Source organism: Pleurodeles waltl, chromosome 3_1, assembly GCF_031143425.1.
Source record: "Pleurodeles waltl isolate 20211129_DDA chromosome 3_1, aPleWal1.hap1.20221129, whole genome shotgun sequence".
Classification (NCBI taxonomy): Eukaryota; Metazoa; Chordata; class Amphibia; order Caudata; family Salamandridae; genus Pleurodeles; species Pleurodeles waltl.
The window spans coordinates 1,298,039,361-1,298,061,863 of NC_090440.1; the positions used below are offsets into that span (position 1 = coordinate 1,298,039,361).

General features: G+C 42.6%; 1 protein-coding gene across 5 annotated transcripts in view; it reads right to left on the reverse strand.

Moving 5' to 3' along the window:
• CLASP1 (cytoplasmic linker associated protein 1) overlaps nucleotides 1-22,503 on the reverse strand; it is a 1,131,138-nt gene that overhangs the window by 320,283 nt on the left and 788,352 nt on the right. For all 5 annotated transcript variants that reach the window (XM_069224628.1, XM_069224627.1, XM_069224630.1 and 2 more), the window contains 2 exons: nucleotides 21,993-22,056; nucleotides 16,203-16,366 (listed from right to left, as the gene is read on the reverse strand). In XM_069224628.1, coding sequence (XP_069080729.1) covers nucleotides 16,203-16,366; nucleotides 21,993-22,056 — 228 coding nt within the window. The remainder of the gene's footprint in view (nucleotides 1-16,202; nucleotides 16,367-21,992; nucleotides 22,057-22,503) is intronic.

The following is a 22,503-nucleotide window of genomic DNA, read 5'->3' on the forward strand; positions in this document are numbered from 1 at the left end:
TGCAAAGGCTTGCCACACATGTGCCCACATACACCCCTACGCGCAGTGTCACTTGCTGCCGCTCACACAACATGCCCTGCCCAGACTCACCCCTCATTGCCATTCTAGGGTCTGATGGTGGGCAGGCTTGTCAGGAGTGCCCACAGGCACCCCCACACACAAAGTCATTCTCAGCTCTTCAAACAACAATCCCTGCCAACACTCAGCACTCAATGCCAACTTAGGGTTGCCCTGTATAGCTGGTGATGCTCAGGCCACATGTGCCCCTCTGTAACCCTATGCGAAGCCTCCCTCTCTTTACCAGTCAATCCCCTTCACCCCCCCCCAGAGAGGTGGGTAAGGTCTCTAACTGGAAATACCATCAGTAATGTAATTTGACATGTCATCAGTGATGTAATATATGTGAGGTCACTGCGGGCCGTAAGTTATAGCTAGGTGAGGTAATTATAATTGCTGGATATCTATGGTTTCGTACGCTTGAAATGTGAGCCTAACTATAACATCTCTGTAACCTTTGTTTTTTCAGTGAAAACCTATCTCTCTCTCTCTATATGGAAAATGTCACTTACCCAGTGTACATCTGTTCGTGGCATTAGTCGCTGCAGATTCACATGCTGTGCACATCCCGCCATCTGGTGTTGGGCTCGGAGTGTTACAAGTTGTTTTTCTTCGAAGAAGTCTTTTCGAGTCACGAGACCGAGGGACTCCTCCCATTTCGACTCCATTGCGCATGGGCGTCAACTCCATCTTAGATTGTTTTGCCCGCAGAGGGTGAGGTAGGAGTTGTGTATGCTAGTAATAGTGCCCATGCAATGGAGTAAATGCGTATGTACATATTAAAGTTTTAAGTAATATATTTACAAATGTACAAATGTTTAAGATCTACTTCTAAACGGCTACAGGCTCCCGGGGAGGCGGGTGGGCGCATGTGAATCTGCAGCGACTAATGCCACGAACAGATGTACACTGGGTAAGTGACATTTTCCGTTCGATGGCATGTGTAGCTGCAGATACACATGCTGTGCATAGACTAGTAAGCAGTTATCTCCCCAAAAGCGGTGGTTCAGCCTGTAGGAGTTGAAGTAGTTTGAAATAATGTTCTTAATACAGCTTGACCTACTGTTGCTTGTTGTGCAGTTAGCACATCTACACAGTAGTGCTTGGTAAATGTATGAGGCGTAGACCATGTTGCTGCCTTACATATTTCGTTCATTGGAATATTTCCTAGAAAGGCCATGGTAGCACCTTTCTTTCTGGTTGAGTGTGCCTTTGGTGTAATAGGCAGTTCTCTTTTAGCTTTAAGATAGCAGGTTTGAATACACTTAACTATCCATCTAGCAATGCCTTGTTTTGAAATTGGATTTCCTGTATGAGGTTTTTGAAAGGCGATAAATAGTTGTTTTGTCTTTTAAATTAGTTTTGTTCTGTCAATGTAGTACATTAGTGCTCTTTTGATGTCTAATGTATGTAGTGCTCTTTCGGCTACATAATCTGGCTGTGGGAAGAACACTGGTAATTCTACCGTTTGATTTAAGTGGAACGTGAGATTACTTTTGGTAAAAATTTAGGATTGGTCCGTAGAACAACTTTATTTTTGTGTATTTGAATAAATGGTTCTTGAATGGTAAATGCTTGAATTTCACTCACTCTTCTTAGAGATGTGATGGCAATTAAAAATGCAACTTTCCACGTTAAGTATTGCATTTCACAAGAGTGCATGGGCTCAAAAGGTGGACCCATGAGTCGTGTTAGGACAATGTTGAGGTTCCATGAAGGAACTGGTGGTGTTCTTGGTGGTATAATTCTCTTTAGGCCTTCCATAAACGCCTTTATGACTGGTATCCTAAACAATGAAATTGAGTGCGTAATTTGTAGGTAAGCAGAAATTGCCGTAAGATGTATTTTAATGGAAGAGAAAGCTAGGTTAGATTTTTGCAAATGTAGTAAGTATCATACTATTTCTTTTGCAGATGCGTGTAAAGGTTGAATTTGATTATTATGGCAGTAATAAACAAATCTTTTCCACTTATTTGCATAGCAGTGTCTAGTGGTAGGTTTTCTAGCTTGTTTTATGACCTCCATACATTCCTGTGTGAGGTCTAAGTGCCCGAATTCTAGGATTTCAGGAGCCAAATTGCTAGATTCAACGATGCTGGATTTGGATGTCTGATCTGTTGTTTGTGTTGTGTTAACAGATCTGGCCTGTTTGGCAGTTTGACATGAGGTACTACTGAAAGGTCTAGTAGTGTTGTGTACCAAGGTTGCCTTGCCCATGTTGGTGCTATTAGTATGAGTTTGTTTTGACTCAACTTGTTTACTAGATATGGAAGAAGTGGGAGAGGGGGAAAAGCGTACGCAAATATCCCTGACCAGTTCATCCATAGTGCATTGCCCTGAGACTGATGTTGTGGGTACCTGGATGCGAAGTTTTGGCATTTTGAGTTTTCTTTTGTTGCAAATAGATCTATTTGTGGTATTCCCCACATTTGGAAGTAAGTGTTTAGTATTTGGGGGTGAATCTCCCATTCGTGGATCTGTTGGTGATCCCGAGAGAGATTGTCTGCTAACTGGTTCTGAATTCCTGGAATAAATTGTGCTATTAGGCGAATGTGGTTGTGAACCGCCCAATGCCATATTTTCTGTACTGTGTTGAGTGTGTGCCTCCCTGTTTGTTTAGGTAATACATTGTTGTCATGTTGTCTGTTTTGACAAGAATGTATTTGTGTCTTATTATGGGTTGAAATGCTTTGAGCGCTAGAAATACCGCTAACAGTTCTAAGTGATTTATGTGAAACTGTTTTTGCTGTATGTCCCATTGTCCTTGGATGCTGTGTTGATTGAGGTGTGCTCCCCACCCTATCATGGAAGCATCTGTTGTTATTACGTATTCTGGCACTGGGTCTTGGAAAGGCCGCCCTTGGTTTAAATTTATACTGTTCCACCATTGAAGCGAGATGTATGTTTGGCGGTCTATCAACACCAGATCTAGAAGCTGACCCTGTGCTTGTGACCATTGTGATGCTAGGCACTATTGTAAGGGCCGCATGTGCAACCTTGCGTTTGGGACAATGGCTATGCATGAAGACATCATGCCTAGTAGTTTCATCACCAGTTTGACTTGTATCTTTTGATTTGGATACATGGTCTGTATCACATTGTAAAATGTGTGAACTCTTTGTGGACTTGGAGTGGCAATCCCTTTTGCTGTGTTGATTGTTGCTCCTAAGTATTGCTGTGTTTGACACGGCAGAAGGTGTGACTTTGTGTAATTGATTGAGAAACCTAGTTTGTGGAGGATTTCTATGACATATTTTGTATGTTGTGAACACCGTCTTAGCGTGTTGGTTTTGATTAACCAATCGTCTAGGTACGGGAACACATGTATTTGCTGCCTTCTGATATGTGCAGCTACTACTGCTAGACATTTTGTAAAAACTCTTGGTGCAGTTGTTATTCCGAATGGCAACACTTTGAATTGGTAATGTATCCCTTGGAATACAAACCTTAGGTACTTTCTGTGTGAAGGATGTATTGGTATATGGAAATATGCATCCTTTAGGTCTAGTGTTGTCATGTAGTCTTGTTGTTTGAGCAGTGGGATTACGTCTTGTAATGTAACCATGTGAAAGTGATCTGATTTGATGTAGGTACTTAATGTTCTGAGATCTAGTATAGGTCTCAGACTCTTGTCTTTTTTGGGTATTAGAAAGTACAGGGAGTAAACTACTGTGTTTATTTGTTGTTTTGGTACTAACTCTATTGCTTCTTTTTGTAGCAATGCCTAAACTTCTAGTCCTAGAAGATCTATATGTTGTTTTGACATATTGTGTGTTTTCGGTGGAATGTTTGGAGGGAATTTGATAAATTCTATGCAATAACCATGCTGGATAATTGCTAAGACCCAAGTGTCTGTTGTTATTTCCTCCCAATGTTTGTAAAACTTGGTTAGTCTCCCCCCCACAGGTGTTATGTGTTGGGGATTTGTGACCTTGAAGTCACTGCTTGTTTGGAGGAGTTTTGGGACTTTGGAACTTTCCTCTGTTCCTTTGAAATTGTCCCCCTCTATATTGTCCCCGAAAACCTCCCCGCTGATACTGGCTCTGGTAAATGGGCTTTGTTTGTGAGGTTGTGGCTTCTGTGGTTTGCCCTCGAAACCCCCCTCGAAATTGTGTCTTTCGAAATGTGCCTCTGCTCTGTGGGGAGTAGTGTGTGCCCATGGCTTTGGCCGTGTCAGTGTCTTTTTTAAGTTTTTCGATCGCAGTGTCCACCTCCGGCCCAAACAACTGCTGTCCGTTGAATGGCATATTCAGCACAGCTTGCTGTATCTCTGGTTTAAATCCTGATGTACGCAGCCATGCATGTCTCCTTATTGTTACAGCTGTGTTGACAGTTCTAGCAGCTGTGTCTGCAGCATCCATTGCTGACCGTATCTGATTATTTGAGATACCCTGTCCTTCTTCTACTACTTGCTGCGCTCTTTTTTGGAACTCCTTGGGTAAATGTTCAATAAGGTGTTGCATCTCATCCCAATGGGCCCTATCATATCTGGTTAGCAAAGCTTGCGAATTTGCAATACGCCACTGGTTTGCTGCCTGTGCCGCCACCCTTTTGCCTGCAGCATCAAATTTTCGACTTTCTTTATCTGGAGGTGATGCATCTCCTGAAGTATGAGAGTTGGCTCTTTTGCGCGCTGCTTCCACTACAACAGAGTCTGGTGTTAGCTGTTGTGTAATGTACACTGGGTCTGTTGGTGGCGGTTTATATTTTTTATCTACTCTTGGAGTAATGGCTCTCCCTTTAACAGGCTCCTCAAACACTTGTTTGGAGTGTTTTAGCATTCCGGGTAGCATAGGAAGACTCTGATATTGGCTGTGTGTGGACGACAGTGTATTAAAAAGAAAGTCGTCTTCAATGGGCTCCGAATGAAGGCTGACATTATGAAATGCTGCTGCTCTTGACACCACCTGTGCGTAGCCTGTACTATCCTCTGGTGGCGATGGTTTATCTGGATAGCATTCTGGACTATTATCTGACACTGGTGCGTCATAAAGGTCCCATGCGTCAGGGTCATCTTGACTCATTCCTGTATGAGTTGGGGATTGCATCATTGGTGGAGTGGCTACCGGTGATGGTTGCGGAGAGTGATGTGGGGATGGTGGCGGTGTTACTTGTTTAGCCACCTTTGCGTGTGGCTGTTTGTCTTTGTCTTGGAAGGCAAGCTTGCGTTTCATTTTGACTGGAGGAAGAGTGCTGATCTTCCCTGTATCTTTTTTAATAAAGAGCCGTCTTTGTGTGTGATCTGGCTCTATTGCCTGTAATTCCTGTCCAAATCTATGTGTCTTCATTTGTGTGGACAGTCCTTGTTCCTCAGTGTAGGAACTTATTTTCGGTTCCGAGGCCGGATATTTCGGTACCGAAACATTTTTGGCTGCTTTTTTCGGCTCCGACGAAACCTTTTTTACTTTCGGCGTCGTGCTCTCTCGGTGCCGACCCGTTTCGGTGCCGCTGTCTCGGTGCCGAATCTTCTCTGAGCCACTATCTCGAGCCCGAGATTGCTGTGTGCCGGTATCTCGACCGGAGTCGGATGACTTCGACACCAGCTCGCCCTTTTTCGGTGCCGATGAACGGTCACCTACTTTTCGGGTTAAGCCATGGCCTGTTGGCGGTGGCGTCCCCTGGGCTTTAGTGCTTTTCTCGTGAGTTTTTGTTTTCGACGTCTTACTCACGGTTTTCGGCGTTTCCTCGGAATCGATCTTCTCAGAGTCCGACTCCTGGGTGGAGAATGTTTCTTCCTCCTCCTCGAAACGCTTTTATCCTGTCGGCGCCGACGCCATTTGCAGTCTTCTTGCTCTTCGGTCCCTGAGTGTCTTCCTGGACCGAAACGCTCGACAGGCCTCACAAGTATCCTCCTTGTGTTCTGGTGACAAACACAAGTTACAGACCAGATGTTGATCTGTATATGGATACTTGTTATGGCATTCTGGACAGAAGCGGAATGGGGTCCGTTCCATCAGCCTCGAAGAGACACGTGGCCGGGCCGACCGCGCCCCGACGGGGATGGAAGAAAACCCCGAAGGGCCACCGGAGCTCTTCTTAATTCGGTGTCGATCTGTTGTAACTAACCCGATACCGAACGCAAACAATACCGACGATTTTTCAGAGATTCTAACTAACTTTCCGACCCGAAACACGGAGCGAAAAGGAACACGTCCGAACCCGATGGCGGAAAAAAAACAATCTAAGATGGAGTCGACGCCCATGCGCAATGGAGTCGAAATGGGAGGAGTCCCTCGGTCTCGTGACTCGAAAAGACTTCTTCGAAGAAAAACAACTTGTAACACTCCGAGCCCAACACCAGATGGCGGGATGTGCACAGCATGTGTATCTGCAGCTACACATGCCATCGAACATATATATATATAATAATATATAAACCCTACTGGCAGTCATGAGTAGGTAATTATAGTTAGGACCTAGTTTCCATAGGAAAGGTGTTTTTTTGTTTTTCCAATAACTTTGGCGCCATTTGACGAAGCTTCACACATTTTTCAAAACGAGTTTGCCACTCACTCACTTAAGCTGCTCTCTTGAAAGTTTTGGGGTGATCCGCCAAGCGGGGTCCATGAAAAAAGGGGGGTAGCAAAACACATTTTCCACATGCATTTTCCCATATGGTCTTAAGACCCAACTGCAGCCTGATCTGCTGAAAGGAATTACACCAAATTTGTAATTTGGCAAGAAGCTAGATATTTGCTGTGCAGATTGTGCTTTTTGTTGTTTGGTATAAATCAGTTAAGTAGTTTTTGAGATAGTAAAGAAAAAATTAATATAGATACCTGGACAGCTGGTGTTAAAATATGCTTGATTGGCCAATTTAAAGGAGACTAGTCAATCCTGATTAGTTGGTGCCAACCTGAAAATATGTTTTGGCAGCCATTACAAGACTCAGGCAATGCAATGGGTCTCATGTTTGCTCGAGTTAGAGCTATAACTGTTGTAAAGTCCTAACTGGACTTTTCTTGCCACTTAAACTGAAAATGAAAAGTAAAACAGTTGACATAAGCGAGCCAATTCAAAGCGCCATGGCCATCACGAGCATATGCGCAGAGGAGAGACACAAAAAGAAGTTTGCTCACAGTCAAACGTATCAGCCATCATCAATTATCCATGAAACAGGGCAGTCTGCAAGGCGGTAACAAAACAGTCCCAAGGAGAGAGAAACGTAGAGCATTTACCAATGATAACAAAGGATTTTTTAAAGCAAGCCCAGGAATGAGTGAAAGTGATGGGCGTGGTTAAAGGCCCACAATACTTACACAACAGGTCAAAGCGCTTGTGCGCTCAATCTAAAAATATGTAAGTGGGAGCACCCAGATTCCAAAGGGCAAATGTGGGGGTCCCAGATGGACCCCCCCGTTGTCTGGCCACAAATGGACAACACGCTGTGGCAGCACTTACAGGGCTGCAGTGAATGGCAGGTTTTGAGGGTCACAAAAAAGAGAAAGCATAAAGGGTGACAACCTATTTTAATTACAATATAAATCATTTGTTGATGATACCATAATATTCTTAGGAACTGTGGTGTGTTCTAAGGTGATTTTACACTGTGAAAAAGCCTCCTAGTGCAATTTCATGAATCATAAATCACGTTTTCTCAGTATTTTCTCATAAAGGTAATGGAAGGTGCTCCAGAAGGTAAAATGAGAGCATATGTTCTGTACATTCATATTATCTTTCTCAGCGTGTGAGAACTAAGTGTGAAATTCTCAGTAAAACATGTACTTCCAACATAAGCAGGCTGTCAGTTGATTCTGTTGTGTTCTACTGCAGCCTCCCAGAGAGCTCTAATGAACAACTAAAGCGCTAAAAGTCTTACTTATAATAAAAGTGTGACACACCTAATGCCATCTTGATCGAATGAAACTGGTAAAATTTAAAACACTCAATTTAGAAAGAAACAAAATGAGGAGGTTCATTTTCTCATAGCAATTATGGTTAGTGTTGTAGAAAACAAATTAGGACACATTTTACGCGAGTTCTCAAATACCTTCCTCTTCTATTTCATTAAAACACTCTGACATGAAAATTGAAACCTGCACTTTCAACGCCAGCAGCAGACAGCCAGTTAACTTCCCAGTAATAAGGAGCTTTACTACAGTGTTCGAATGAGCAACTAGAGTGCTAGCATTCTGAATGTATGTCAAATGTGTGCCACATCTGAACGCCATCTTGATGGAATCAAGGTGGATAACTGAAGTCATTTTCTACTGAGGATACTGCAGTAAATGAGGATATTAGGCAGCTTCATAAGGAATAAGTCTCCCAAAATGGCCTCTAGAGAAAAAAAAGAGCCCAAATCTAGTACAAATATCACCCAACTGTAGCCCTAGTATAGCCCAATGACAGAAGTGTGCAAAACACGTAATTGTTATTTTTTTTTTTGTTGTAGTTTTATATAACGCACACTTGACCCGAAGGTATTGGAGTGCCTTAAATGAGTATAATTACCCAATTAAACATTCATTTTGGTTTTAGGCATGGGGAGATTAAGTGATTTGACCAAAATCATAGGATGTCCAGCTGGCTCCCCAGTTTTAAAGTCTGCGGCTCTAGACGTAACGCCACATCCTCTCCCCTAAGTGAAACATATAATCAAGTGATCAACCAGATAAAAAACAAAGATAGCAAATAATTTTAAAGTGCTTTGTCGATATTTTAGGACTCAGAAAATATATTCTCATTTTAGTTTTTTAGAGCACTAACCATAATTTGTATGGGAACAAGACCATCTCATTTTTATAATTTCTATAGGAAATGCTTTGGAAATTACAATTTTGAATACAACTGCCATACTTTTGTAATAAATATAGAATGTTAGCAATCTAGTTGTTCATTAGAATACTGTGGGGGGGCAACTGTCAGAGGTACAGTCTCAGATAACTGACGGCAGGGAGGAGGGTGCAAAGGGGACAAGTTGACCATGCTGGGCAGGCTGGAAGGGCAGTGGCACCACAACAGCACATGGAGGGAAGGCGGGGGGGCGGAGGCTCAAACCAACCATGCAGGACAGACAAGAGAGGCTGTGGCAATATAACAAACCATTGAGGGCAAAAAGAAGCAGCAGTGGCAGTACAGCCACACATGCCAACAGACCCGATTCAGGCAGGAGACTCCTGATATTTGTAAGTCTAAAAGAGCTTTATTTTATCTATCTCCTTCCTAAATCCTCCTCTTTTACAATGTAAGTCAATGGAGAAAATCCACTACAGAAGGGATGGGTGGGGGCAGGATACAGATGAGGGAGAGGGCAGGGGAAGGGGCTTCACAACAGACCAGGCAGATCAAGCAGGAGGAGCAGTTACAGCACAACAGAACATGTAGGGCAAAAGGTGATAGCAGCAAAATGGATCATGGAGGACAGAAGGGAGGGAATAGTGGCTTGGAAGTCAGGCAGGCAGGGAGGTGGTGGCAGGCACAGGTGGCAGCCATATGACCATACTAGGCATGTGGGAGGGGCAGTGATAGTTCAACAGAACACTAAGAGTAGATAGGATGGGCAGTGGCAGGTCCATGGAACATGGTGGTCAAAAAGGAGGGAGATGGGGCATGCACACAGACATTAGAGGGCAAGGGGAAGGTGGTTAGGGGCAGCAAGCTAAGCACTGAGGCTAAGTAGGAGGGCAATGATGGGTCATACAATTGAGCATCGGAGGGCGGGAACAGTGGGTAGGGACATCAAGTTAAATGGGGGAAGTGGCAGCACATCAGACAAAGGGCAGGAGGGAGGGAGGAGGCGGGGCATGGGCTCGGACAACAGAGGGTATGGAGTAGATGAATGGGGCAACAGCTAACTGTTCAGGGCAGGCGGGAAGGGCAGTGGCAGAACAACAGCCACATAGGGCTGTAATAAGGGAGCAGGGGCATGGCAGCACAATGCCAGACCAGGCTCTGCATCTAAAGCCTCCCTCCCTACCGTGCACTGCGATGGGCATCTTACTTGACATTAAAAATACCCTAGAAATTCACTAAAAAACAAAGGTTACAGGGACGTTATCGTTAGGTTCAGATTTTACATTCACAAAACCACAGAAATACAGCTTTCAGAGTTATTTCAAGTAACTATAGCTCACTCCCTCTCCATGATGTTTTCTCAATAATTTCACTGCAAATGTTACAGTGATACTATCAATGATGTCATAGACGATGTCAAGAGGGGTGTAATATCTGGGGTAATTACTGCATGGGGAGGGTGGGAATTATGGTTATCTTAGGGCACGAGTTATAGCTACTTAAAATATCTCTAACTATAAAAGCTGAATTTCTATGGTTTTGTGTGTGTAAAATCTGACTATAACATCCCTGTAACCTCTGTTTTTAGTGAATATATGTGTGTGTTTTTCACTTAAGTAATATATATTTTCTATTTCATAGTAAAGGCAAATGCATGGTAAGGGCACTGCATGATAAGGGCATTCGTTGTAATGTCATACAGTTACCAAATCTACCTATTAAAGAAAGGCTTGATGAATGCAGAGTATTGGATGAAGATACAAGTCAGTTGGATTTAACGGGGTTGCAAAAATATAAATTGAGTTTTTGCGAACATTCTAGCACCACCTAATGGCAAGCAATGTTTGCCTTCTAAGATGCAGCCTACAATTTATACAGAGCTAAACCACCTATCCTCCCATGCTCTGTACTTATGCCTTTTGACCGATACAGGTAATTTACTTCAGACCTGGGGCTGTATTACACACATGCCCTGGTGGCGCAAAGGCGTATGCGTCCACTTTGTGCACCCCAGGGCAGTTTGCTATTACATAAGAGGCTGCAGATGCTTGTGCGGCCCCTTCCGTAATACAGATAGCGCAGGTGGACATGTATAGCCAGCACTCTGAAGCACCAGTGCTATCTCGAGAAGGCTCTACATCATTTGCATGGGGGCGTAGCCTTATGCAAATGAGGGAATCTCTTTGTCTTTGCACCCATGCCTTATCGAATTCAGACATGCAAAAGCAAAGAAGCAATCAGGAGGCACACACCAACAATGCACTATAAAAGGATGGCGCAGTGTCAGTGATGCCGCAGAGAACAGCCCTCTGGAGGGGAAAAAGGCGGTCCCCATGGACACCTCAGACATCCCTCTGCAAGTGGGTGCAGTCACTCCCTGCACCCTCCTTCAAGAGGGTCTCTGTCTCCTCTCTAAAGTGCAAGCGGGTGCCTGCAAAGAGAAACAGAGCAGTGGATTAAAGCAGCCACTCCATATTCCCCCACCCCCGAGAGTCCCTAATTCTTGGCTGTCCTGAAGTAGAGTATTTATTGTAACTGGGTGTACTGTTAACGTTAAGGTGCACTCTGGTGCAAACAAACAGTGGACCTGAAAAATAATACGGGCCCTAGACTATAACATGTCCTCTTCATAAAGGGGATGCCTAACAAGTGAGGCCATCCAACGTACTTTTAAGCAAATATTGCCGTCTCCCCTAAACCCACAGAGTTTGATTGCTATTATAAAATTTGAGAAAAACGAGGGTAGAACGTTTTAATAAAAACTGATGTGCGTGAAATGCAACTAGGGCAGGAGTTGAAACACATTAACAGACTAATGAAAAGCAAGAGATTAGGTTATGACTGCACAGTTAAATTACCTGAGTTATATGGATTATACTGTATACAGTTTCCATAATAACTTAGATTTCTAAATGCTGCTGTTTCTAAGTACCAAACTAAGAAGAAAAAAAAAACGATTTAAAAAAAAGTTCAATATTGGCCATATGCTAAATGTCGAGCCACTCTAGATTGTGGCTCTGAGGAAAATCAGGCCAAGTTACAAAGCACATGGTGGGAACAGATGAGGTATTTTAAACTTCACAGTTTCTTCTACCAGTGACTTACACTGCATAGCTGCAACTCCTTGGTTTCACAGGCAGAAAGCGTCCATCAATGCAATTCAAGTGATAGCTTTGCAACATTTCCATATATGATTACATTGCTGACTCTCAGAGTTTACAAACGAGTGCTAGCTCACACAACAGACTAGTGTGGTCGAATCACAAAGCTATTTAAGAGTAGGTGAAAGAGTACTTAGTTAATACGTTCTCTCACATGCCATATCAATAGACTCCAATACATTTAAAATGTATATATTCCAATATGTTATGTTATAATAGTTTGTACAGCGCACTAATCATTCTATACAGGTGTGTAGATTTGTTATCCCCATGGTGCTTATACGAAGAGCCAGGTCTTCAGCTTCTCGCAGAACTTAAAAAGTGAGGAGGAGTCTCTGATGTGTTGGAAGATGTTGTTCCATGTCTTGCGTGCGATGTAGGAGAATGTGCGGCCTCCAGTTTTGCTTTTGCGGATGCAGGGAATGTGTGCAAGCAACAGTCAGGCAGAACATAGATGTCTAGTGGATTGCTGAAAGTGTATGCAGTTGTTCAGTTATTCGGGCCCTGTGTTGTGTCAGGTATGTGTGTGTGAGAAGTTTGAATTGGCAGTGCTTGTGAATGGGGAGCCAGTGAAGCTTTCTGAGGTGTGGTCTGATGTGGGTGAGGAGTGGGCGGTCGAGTTAGGGTTGAGTATAAGTCTTGCAGAGGTGTGCTGGATGGTCTGGAATCTGTGTAGGAGTTGTTAGGAGATTCCAGTGTAGAGAGGTTTGTCATACTACTTGGCATGTTGCTACTATTGCACTATTACTGGCTAAATGTCAGATTGCCCTGCATTGGAGCAGTGCTATTAGCCCCACTGAGGAGGCCTGACTACGAGATCTCACCTACTTTGACACCACCAGTGAACTACATACCTCCCTGAAACTTCCAGCTTGCTGCCCGAAGGATATATGGCAAGGATATATGGCAACCTCTAAGGACATACCTTCAAACCCTAGTGCCCGTCCCTCCTGCAGCGGATAATGGACAGTCCCCTACTTTGGACCATAGTCTTCTGCTGCCCACTGGTGGCCTTTAGTGCTCTACATTACGCACTAACTATTGAAGTATGCCCTGGTTTCTCTCAGTCTCATATTTGGGCTGGTCTATTGTATCTGACTTGTCGTGCTCATGCTCATATTGTTTGCATATTCATACTTGATGTGATGTATTTGTTCCTATGCATCCAAAATCTACAATAAAGATATTTTTTTTTTTTTTGCGTGTTGCCATAGTGCAGCCTAGCCTGCTGGGGATGAGTGCTTGCGTAATGGTCCATCCGGTGTTCTGAGGAAACCATTTTAAGATTTTTCACAGCATGCATACGATGTGGAAGCTGGAGGTGCACACAATGCATTTACTTGTGCCGTCATGTTGAGCATGTTGTCTAGGATGATCCCTAGATTTCTTCCACGTGGGTGTCGGGTTTGTCCAAGCACCGAGGACTACTAAGTGGAGTCCAATTGGGTGGCCTTGTTGCCTAAGACCAGTACTTCCATCTTGTAGGAGTTCAGCTGCTGGCTGGTGGTTTGTATCCAGTCTACTGTCATAGTCATGCAGTTAGTGAAGTTGGTTCTGGTGGTGGTTGTTTAGTCCATCAGGGAGAAGATGAGTTGGATGACATCTGCGTAGGAGATGATGGTGGTGTCTTGGGATCAGATGATGCTGGCGAGCAGTGTTATGCACATGTCAAAAAGGGTGGGGCTGAGGAATGATCGCTGTAAGACTCCTCACAGCAATTTCTTGGTACCTGATCTGAACGGTGGCAGCGTGACCATTTGGGTTCTTCCCAAGAGAAAGGAACAGATCCATTTGAGAGTGGATTCTTGTATGCCTATCTCGTAGAGTCTTCTGAAGAGGGTGCTATGGAAGACAGTGTTGAAGGCTGCAGAGAGGTCGAAAAGGATGAGGGCCGCCATTTCTCCTAGGTCCAGGATGATTCCAATGTCATCAGTGGCCGCAGTGAGTGCTGCTTCGGTGCTGTGTTTTTTTCTGAATCCTGACTGAGTGTTGTCTAGAAGAGGGAAAAGTTTGAGGTGGGTTATGACATGATGGAGGTGTTGATGATGTGGGTCAGGGTGGTGTTAATTGGTGATGTTCCAAGGTTGTCGATGTGGTCGAGACATGGGCCCTTGAGTCAAGCATGTGTTCTGCTGTGGTTCTGGGACAAGCTGGGTGAGTCCAATGCTACTCAAGCTTTCAGAGCAGGGGTCGTTTTCGTCTTACAGGTGAAAGTTGAGGTCACAGAGGAGAACGTAGGCTCTAGAGTTGATGGCGAGCAGAACAACGAAGATGGTGATGAAGATGGTAAAGATGGCTTGTGATCCTGGTGGCCAGTAGGCAAGGGTTCTATTCAGGGTGAAGTTTTCTGAAATTTGCAGCTTGAAGTGCAGGTGTTCCATTAATGGGGTGGAATTCTCTGTGGATGTTGTGTATTCAATGGATTCCTTGTAGGTGATAGCGAGTCCTTGTGGGTTGTGAAGGAGGTGCTGTTGAGCGATCTTGTAGCATTCTGGGACTGCTGTGGCCATGTCAGGAGCCAATGAGGGGCTGAGTCAGGTATCGGTGATAAGAAGATGTCAGGTGCGTCGCTACTCAGCAGGTCCCATATTTCGGTTGTGTGCTTGCTGAGAGGCATGCAACTGAGTGGGTGTCGGGTTTGCTGTGGTGTAGGGTGAGGGGAAAGGTATTGTTGGTGCTTGTGGGGTGTGTGTGTGTGTGTGTGTTAGTAGGGGTTATTGATGGCATTGTTAGTATTTGTGCTGCAAATGTGTGTGTGTGGCTGGTGGAGAACCGGCAGTGGGTGCCAGTAAAAGCTACTACCTTGGGGTGAGGCACGGCACAGCAGCAGTTGAGGGAACGGCTCCGGGGTCTAGCGACCTAAGGAGTGCTATGAAGTATCTCTGGGCAGTGACCAGACCAGGGCTTCTGGCATGGGGATCAGTCCAACAGAAAGGACTGTACACTTTTTTGCACTTGTACGAATAGGGAGATGGATACTTAGGAGCTGATAAAGGCATTTAGGAGGATGTAAAAAGAGTATTCTCTAAGTACTACTTCCTGCACTCCTAAATGATTTTGTGAATCAGCTCCTTGAGGTTTAACTTTGAGTGCCTATACTTTGTCTAAAAGAACTGCATATGAATCTCAATAAAGAAGTCAGAATTATGCAGGTAACAAACATGTCTCCACATTCAGGTATCAGCAAGCAATTTTATCCATGCTTCAAAAAGTTCTTCAGTGACTATCCAATAGCCGTTCAGTTCAATTCAAAAATTATTCTTACTGATAATGGTAATATGAGCTCAAAATACGTTCTCTGCTACCAAAAAGCAAGTATGCTGGTGTGCACCAAAGAACAGGATACCAACAGATGATAGCCCTACAGTCTAAAATAACTTGTTTTTTAAACTGGTTTGCATCAGGTTTTAGAGAGAAGTACCGTTGTACGATACCACCCATTTACTGCACTTCATACCACGTTTCTGATCATGAGATTTAGGGACTGGTAAGAATTTTTGAGTCTTATTACTTTAGAAGGAGATAGGAGATAGGCAAAGTTGGAAACTGCTCCTCGAAATACCACTCAATTCACAGAAAAGATGACATGCGCTTTTTCAACTTTACAGGTTTAAGATTTCATTTTGTGGTTTCAAACAGGACTACTCATTGCTTTGGAACCTGAGTTATTTAATAAACTAACCACCACACTAATTTACTAGAAAGGAAATTAGTCGACAGAAAATAAGGCAGTTCATTTACACAAGTTAAACTAACACATCAGCTTTCCAAACTACCAACTAATGTCAGTTTTATATGCCTGAGGCCGCTACTACTCCTTTTTGCTTGCGAAGGTGCACCCTCCCCCATACCAGCCCCACTTGTGTGCATGTTTCTAATAGAATATAACTATCCTTTCTATATATGGTCCACAGAGGCAAGGGGCAGAATACAAAAGCTGCACAGCTATATCTATTCCTTGGTGCTCTCATCAACTGATCGAAATTAGAAATCATCCTTGTTAGACGTCTGTATTTCCGGAAAGATCGCAAGATACGTTCATTCAGGAGTGTCACAACATTGTCAAGAAAAAATCCGTAGAGAAGTTCCCGAATTGTTTGAGATCTTCACACCACGAAAGACATGCACAGAAAGAAATCCGCAACAGATACAGTAATAACTGTTTAAATTCTCCTGTGCTAAAGTGAAAGGGGGAAGTGTATCATGCTCATTTGCTTACTGCAAAATACAAGCTTATTCTTGTTTTCTTACCTGGTCACATCCAAAGCCTTTTGCACCTTTGCTTGCACAGATCCAAGTAAGTCAGCTCCCATCTTTTTCAGCAGCTGTGTTAGAAGAATGAATAGCCAATCTTGCAGGTCTTCTTTGTGGATTATTACAAAGTCGACCAACGTTTCCAGAAACATACTAAAAACCTGCAGGAAAATTAGATGCATAACGAACATCTCAGTGTCTAATTAATAAAAAATAAAAAAAAACATTAATTGCTGGAAGTACTCTGGAAAGTATGAGCATTACCAATGCAAATTTTTAAATCCTTAAAATGTCACTCGACAAAATTAACCACAAAATTAATTAATATGTCAAAGGGCATTCCCACGAGATAAATGACCGTTACCGACGTTATACCTCTTGAGGCGAGGCAGGTATTTGTAGTGTAAAGTGCAATTATCTTGATGTTAATCCTCCCTGCGAGATTCACGAGTGCTATTATAACCTTCTTGCTGAAATTAGCAGTGGTTTAGAAAACATCATCTGAATCTTTTGTTTAAACAACAAAAATAACATCAAAAAGTTCATGCGCTGTCAAGTGCAATAAGCAATATTAGAGGACAGAGATTGTGTTTAAATAGCTAAATAAGAGTCCAGAGGTAAGCTTAGAAGCAGCAGCAAATCTCAAGATGCATTCTGATTCACCGACGAAACATTAAAAAAGTCACAAGACTCAGACCTGTAAAAAGCCTATGACTACCAGTTAATGCCTTCATTCTGAGCATGCTGACTGGCCAGCACTCCATAAACACTTGTTTTAATATATAATAACAATCATTAAATCAACCTTTATTATAAAATACTTAAAAATCCAGGCATCTAGAAGTGATATCAGAATATTTCAATTTTTCAGCTCAATACCCTCGTTTTATTGTCATATGTAGCACTGATGCTTGAGTCGAGTTTGATCTTGCTAAAATGTGAACCGGTGAAGCTCAAGGGAGAACTAGGATACCAGAGAGCTTATTCGAGCTTCCCCACGTGGACAATCAAATGTAGCCCTGTGCATCAGTTCCTTGAAAAAACAAAGATTGGCAAAAACCAACAGGTTTCACCTTTGGGATCGACTGGCTGTGCCAATGGCTAGCCACACTGCACAGCATCCCCAATGCAATGGAGCTTGGCTAAAATATAAAAAAACACTCCAGTGCGGTCACCTACGTCATTTTACAGGTGCATGTCAAAAAAATGATGCAGATACTTTTTTTCTTCTTTTAGTTACAGATCCCAGTTAAACCAGTAACTAAAAAGAAAATAAATCGTGCAAAAGTTGTTGTTTTTTTCCAAAAATTGAGCAGGAGGAGCAGAGGCAAAAGGGAAGGCCAAAACAACACAAGGGAGGGAGGGGAGATACCACACCAACACAGGCGATGGTGAGAGGAGGGAACACAGAACCAACACAGAATGCTGAAGCAAGAGGAGGAAGAGCAAGCGGGGACACAGAAGCAACATGGGATGCATAACCAAGGCAGGGGGAATGGCGGGGGGCATAACACAGGAACTGGGGGAAGTAACAAGGAGGGAAGTACACAAGCAAGACAGTTTGAAAACACATGCTCTGTCATGGAGAGTTTAACACAAAAGAAAAAAGTAGTGCTTGAAAAGCAGTCAGTAGAAGCAGAGAGTCAATTAAAGAGATGGTAAAAAGGCAATACTTCATGGGAGGAGCAAACACAAGAGTGATAAACTGGTACATGAATAAAAGTAGGCAAATGAGACTGACAGGAAAAATCAACCAATGGTAAACAACAGGTGGACTCAAAGTTCCTCTGCTTTGTAGAGCACAGCATATCTCGCAAGAGACAGCAAATGTGCTGCCTAGAAAGCTCAACCTAACTTTTGGAAGCATTTAGGAAACTTCTGAAATTATAAGGACTATAAAGAGAAAAACAGAAACCTCTATCTGCATGTCAAAAGCTAAGTAATAGGCTAGGAGATATTGTGCCAAATATGTCTAGAATTGGAAATATCCCAAAAAAATAATGTGGTAAAAAGGTGCATTCACAGAGGGGGGGTAGGACCTACTACCCCACAAAAACGTAAGTTAGATGGATGGGAATGATTTTCACTGTAGATTCAGTTTACCTACTGATTTACTGTCTCATATTGAGAAGACTATCATACTAAGCCATGCAAATACATTATAAAAACATTTGGTTTTTAGAATAAATGATTGGCAATTTAACATTCATACTTTGTGTTTGTGTTTTCCTTCATTTTTAATTAACACATTATCTCAAGCTTCCATGCATCCAATACGTTACACCCCCTAGTGGTGGGCTTATGTAAAGTAATCGAGCTTCAGATTGTTGGTAGCTCTGTATACTTTGTTTCGCAAAAGTCTTTTGCTGCGGGCCTATGGTGCATAAGTTGGCAACTCTGTCCTGAAGCCTAGGATGATGTGTTGCCAATCTTTAATTTTAAGAAAAAGCAAGAGTGATTTATGTGTATTTGCATGATAAAATATGATGGCTTCTCAATATCAATATGTAAATTGATCTAAGGTGAAAAGTGTTCTTATCTACTGATTTGGAGGTCAAATGCAGGCTTAAAATCAGCAGTTTAAGTTACTGATACGACCAACCAAAAAAGAAGAGTGAATGTTTCATCCACTTGGTAACCAAAGCACATTCACTTTGCTAGTCACAGGTACTATATGGATTAGGTGAGAGGAATCCTGACTAAGGTTGTTACCACTGCGGTCCAGTTCACAATAAATAGACCACATATAAAAGAGGACACTAAGCAACACTTTCTATTTCCACGGTATTGCTGCAGTCAACATTAATAAGGTTTTTAGTTTTATCAATTAAATATTACTGGCTGATGTACTGACAAGAAAAAAATGGCAAGGAAGCCAATCGTTTACTGATAAAAAGGTAAAATTGTGAAACACTTTAAGAAGTTGAAAGAAACACTACCAAAAATTACTTACTCTCTGTTACGAATTCCACCGCAAAGCAGTCCATGCAACAAAACAAACAGTTTGTTAGTGGTTATGTCAAAACAAAACAGTTTCTCTTTAGAATTACAAAGCTCGAAAAACAAACTTGCAATATTCTCCAATATTAACACGACAAGCCACAGACGGTGTTAACATTTTAATTACCAACGTTGCTCATTTTTAACTTAGATACTCTTAAGCTTTTTTTTGTATGCACAAGTAAATTACCTATAAGAGAGGTGAGCTACCCTAACTTTCTCCTTCCACCATTGTCCTTTTCCCAAAGTTTTGCAAACGATTCATAAAAGATCACACGAAAAAGAAGAATACAATTTCACAGCATTTCAATAAACATAAATCACTGAACAGAATCTTTGCTTGCAATGTAGTAGAAAGCGGTGGCAATGTTATACTACATTACTAAAACAGTGAAACCATGTATTTGAGTGCGTGTGGACACATTATTTTAAAAAGTCAAGAATGGAGTGAGATCACCCAAAAAGCTTTAAAAAAATTAAATTATAACGTAACTGTCTAAAAGCCTCAACTCACCTTAAATAATGTATTAGGTCACATGGGGCAACACCGCCATGTGTGTGTGTATTAAATATATAAATATATATGTGTGTGTGTATATATATATACATATATATATATATATATATATATATATATATATATATATGGTGGGCACATCTGAATCAACAGCATTACACACCATAAATAGATGCTTACAGGTTAACTTTTTATGTTTGTAGCAACTGTGGCTGTAGAGACACATGATCTGCATAGGCTGTAAAGTAGTACTCCCCTACAAGCGGTGGCTGGCATGTGGATGATGCACAAGACTGAAATAAAGTCCTTAAGACTGGCCAACCGTAGCCTGTTAATGGGTTAAGATGTCCACACAATAGTGCTAGGTGAAATTGAGTGGGGTTGACCAAGTAGATGCCTTATATATGTCGGCTATCAGAATATTACTAAGGAAGGGTTAAAAGGAGGGCTTTTTTTAGCTTCAGCAAATTGGGATGTACTTGACAATGCATATGGCAATATCAGTCTGAGAAATAGGCTGACCTTGGTGAGGTTTCGAAAAGTCTGCAAATAACTGATTGGCTCTGCAGAAGGGCTTGGTGTTGTCGATACATGAGAGCACACTTAACTTCTAGCCTGCGAAGGTCTCTCTGTCACTGAGTCTGGATGGGGGGGCCAAAGACTGGCAGCTCTATAGTCTGGTTGAGCTGGAAAGGGGAAACCACTTTGGTGAGGAATTCTTGGTTGGTCTGAGAATGGCCCTGTCCCTGTAGAGCAGAATGAAAGTTTCTAGGAGTGTGAGGACCTGCAGCTCACTGATGGGTCTAAGAAATGTGATGGCTACAAAGGATTCTACTTTCCAGGGAGGGATCTACAAGAGGCAAGCATGTGAGGGCTTAAGGAGGTGACCAGTGAGTCTTTGTAAGGATCTTGGTTAAGTTCCATGCCGGGGGACTCTGGGAGGGATGTCCTTCTTGAGGCCCTCAAATGAACGCCTTGATAACTGGGATGCAAAAGAGGGAGGAATGTTCCCTGTTTTGCATATTTGTGGCCACAGATGAGATATGCAGTCGATAAGAAGTGAAGGGAGGCATGACTGTTGCAGTTGGAGATGATGACAAATTATGTTTTAGACACTGGGTTTAAGACGGTCCAGGTGCTTATAGATGCTATAATGGATTAATGTCTTCCATTTTGTGGCACAGTAGGCCTGTGTGTTAGGTCTATGAGATCCTGGCAGGATGTCTATCCATTCAGGCAGAAGCAGTATGGAGTTGAACTCTAGGATCTCAGATAGCTAGATTGAGCTGTCTGGGGTCTTGGTGTCTGATTTAGCATGTGGTTGGGTGAGAAAGTCTGGTCTGCTGGGGAGCTTCTCATGGTGGGTGATGGGCCTCTCAAAGAATGTCGAGAAGCAAGGCTGTTTGGGCCATATGCAGAGGTGGAGTGCCCCGTGTCAGGCCTCTTACACTCCCTGCTGAGAGTGGGGGAGAGTGAGTACTGCCATAGGCTAGCACATAGGGATCATTCTGTTTTGATAAGGAGTACTTTGCCCAAATTACTTAAAGGAAGGCCTTCTGACTGAGACGTATGAATATTAGCTCAAGAGAGTTGATGAGCTGCATGTGGTGACGGGGGTCCAGACCTCCTGATTTATCATATGGTCTGGATGTGCCTCTCAACCCACGAAAGAGGTGTCTGTGGTAATGGTGACTTGCGGAAAGGGTTCTGAGAACGGCCTGCCATGCAACAGGTAGTTGCTATTCCACCACTGCAGGGAGCTGTGGGTGCAGGTGTCTGCCAAAATTGGATCTTCCAAATTACCCTCCAATTGTCACCACTGAGCTGAGAAGCATTCCTGCAACATGTGCATGAGATCCTCTCAAAAAATGCCTTTCAATAGCCTTTGTGCGTTCCTTCTTGGAGCCAATCTGCAGCAAAGCCCAGTAATTCAAAATCATAACAATTTTGATAAAGTTACCAAGCTGGAGAAGCACTTTTGAATCACACATCTAGTTACATTTACTTAAAGTCAACAATAATGTTGAGCACTGCACTTTCCTCTAGGAACAGGGAGGCCACCTCAATTCGATACAGCTATGAACCAACATTTCGCAGCCTTGTTTTGCCATCTCATGCATTCATTTAGAGAATGCCTCAAACACTTGATATTTTCTAAAAACAGATCGGAACTTATTTGCAAAACTACTTGAAAATTTAGAGTATCAGACATGGTTACAAACGAAAATCTGCAGTCAGTGCTCAAAATAATTTTATAACATTCTTCTTACCTTGCTATGAGGGTCGGCAAACATTCGGGTGAAGATCTCACAAAGCCTTTTCAATTCGACTCGACTGGAAGAAAGTAAAAGGATAAAATCATAGTGAAAACCATTACAAACAAAAGCAGCTTCAAAAGGAGTTTTAAAATTGGAGTATGATGTTTGAACAGAAACTAAACATTAGGGGCAATTCTGCACAAAGAAGTTATGTGTGATCAGATGCTCTGTTAGGCTTGACAAAGTATATGCAGTGGTCTGCCATACACACTGTGTCTAAAGCAAGCATGAAACGTGGCTGTGGACAGAAGTGATCTCAGCACAAACTCAGGGCCTTACTTAATACCCTCATTGATAGTTGTGTATAGACGGTGGCTTAGGGTTGCTGGCTGATAATGGCAATTTTTTACAGTTTGTAAATTGGCCATAAATGAAGTTACAGGTTGCATAACAATGTACAGCATGATGGGTTGAGTGACCTACAATGGACAATTGAACCAGAGAAATTGTTATTAAATGTCTG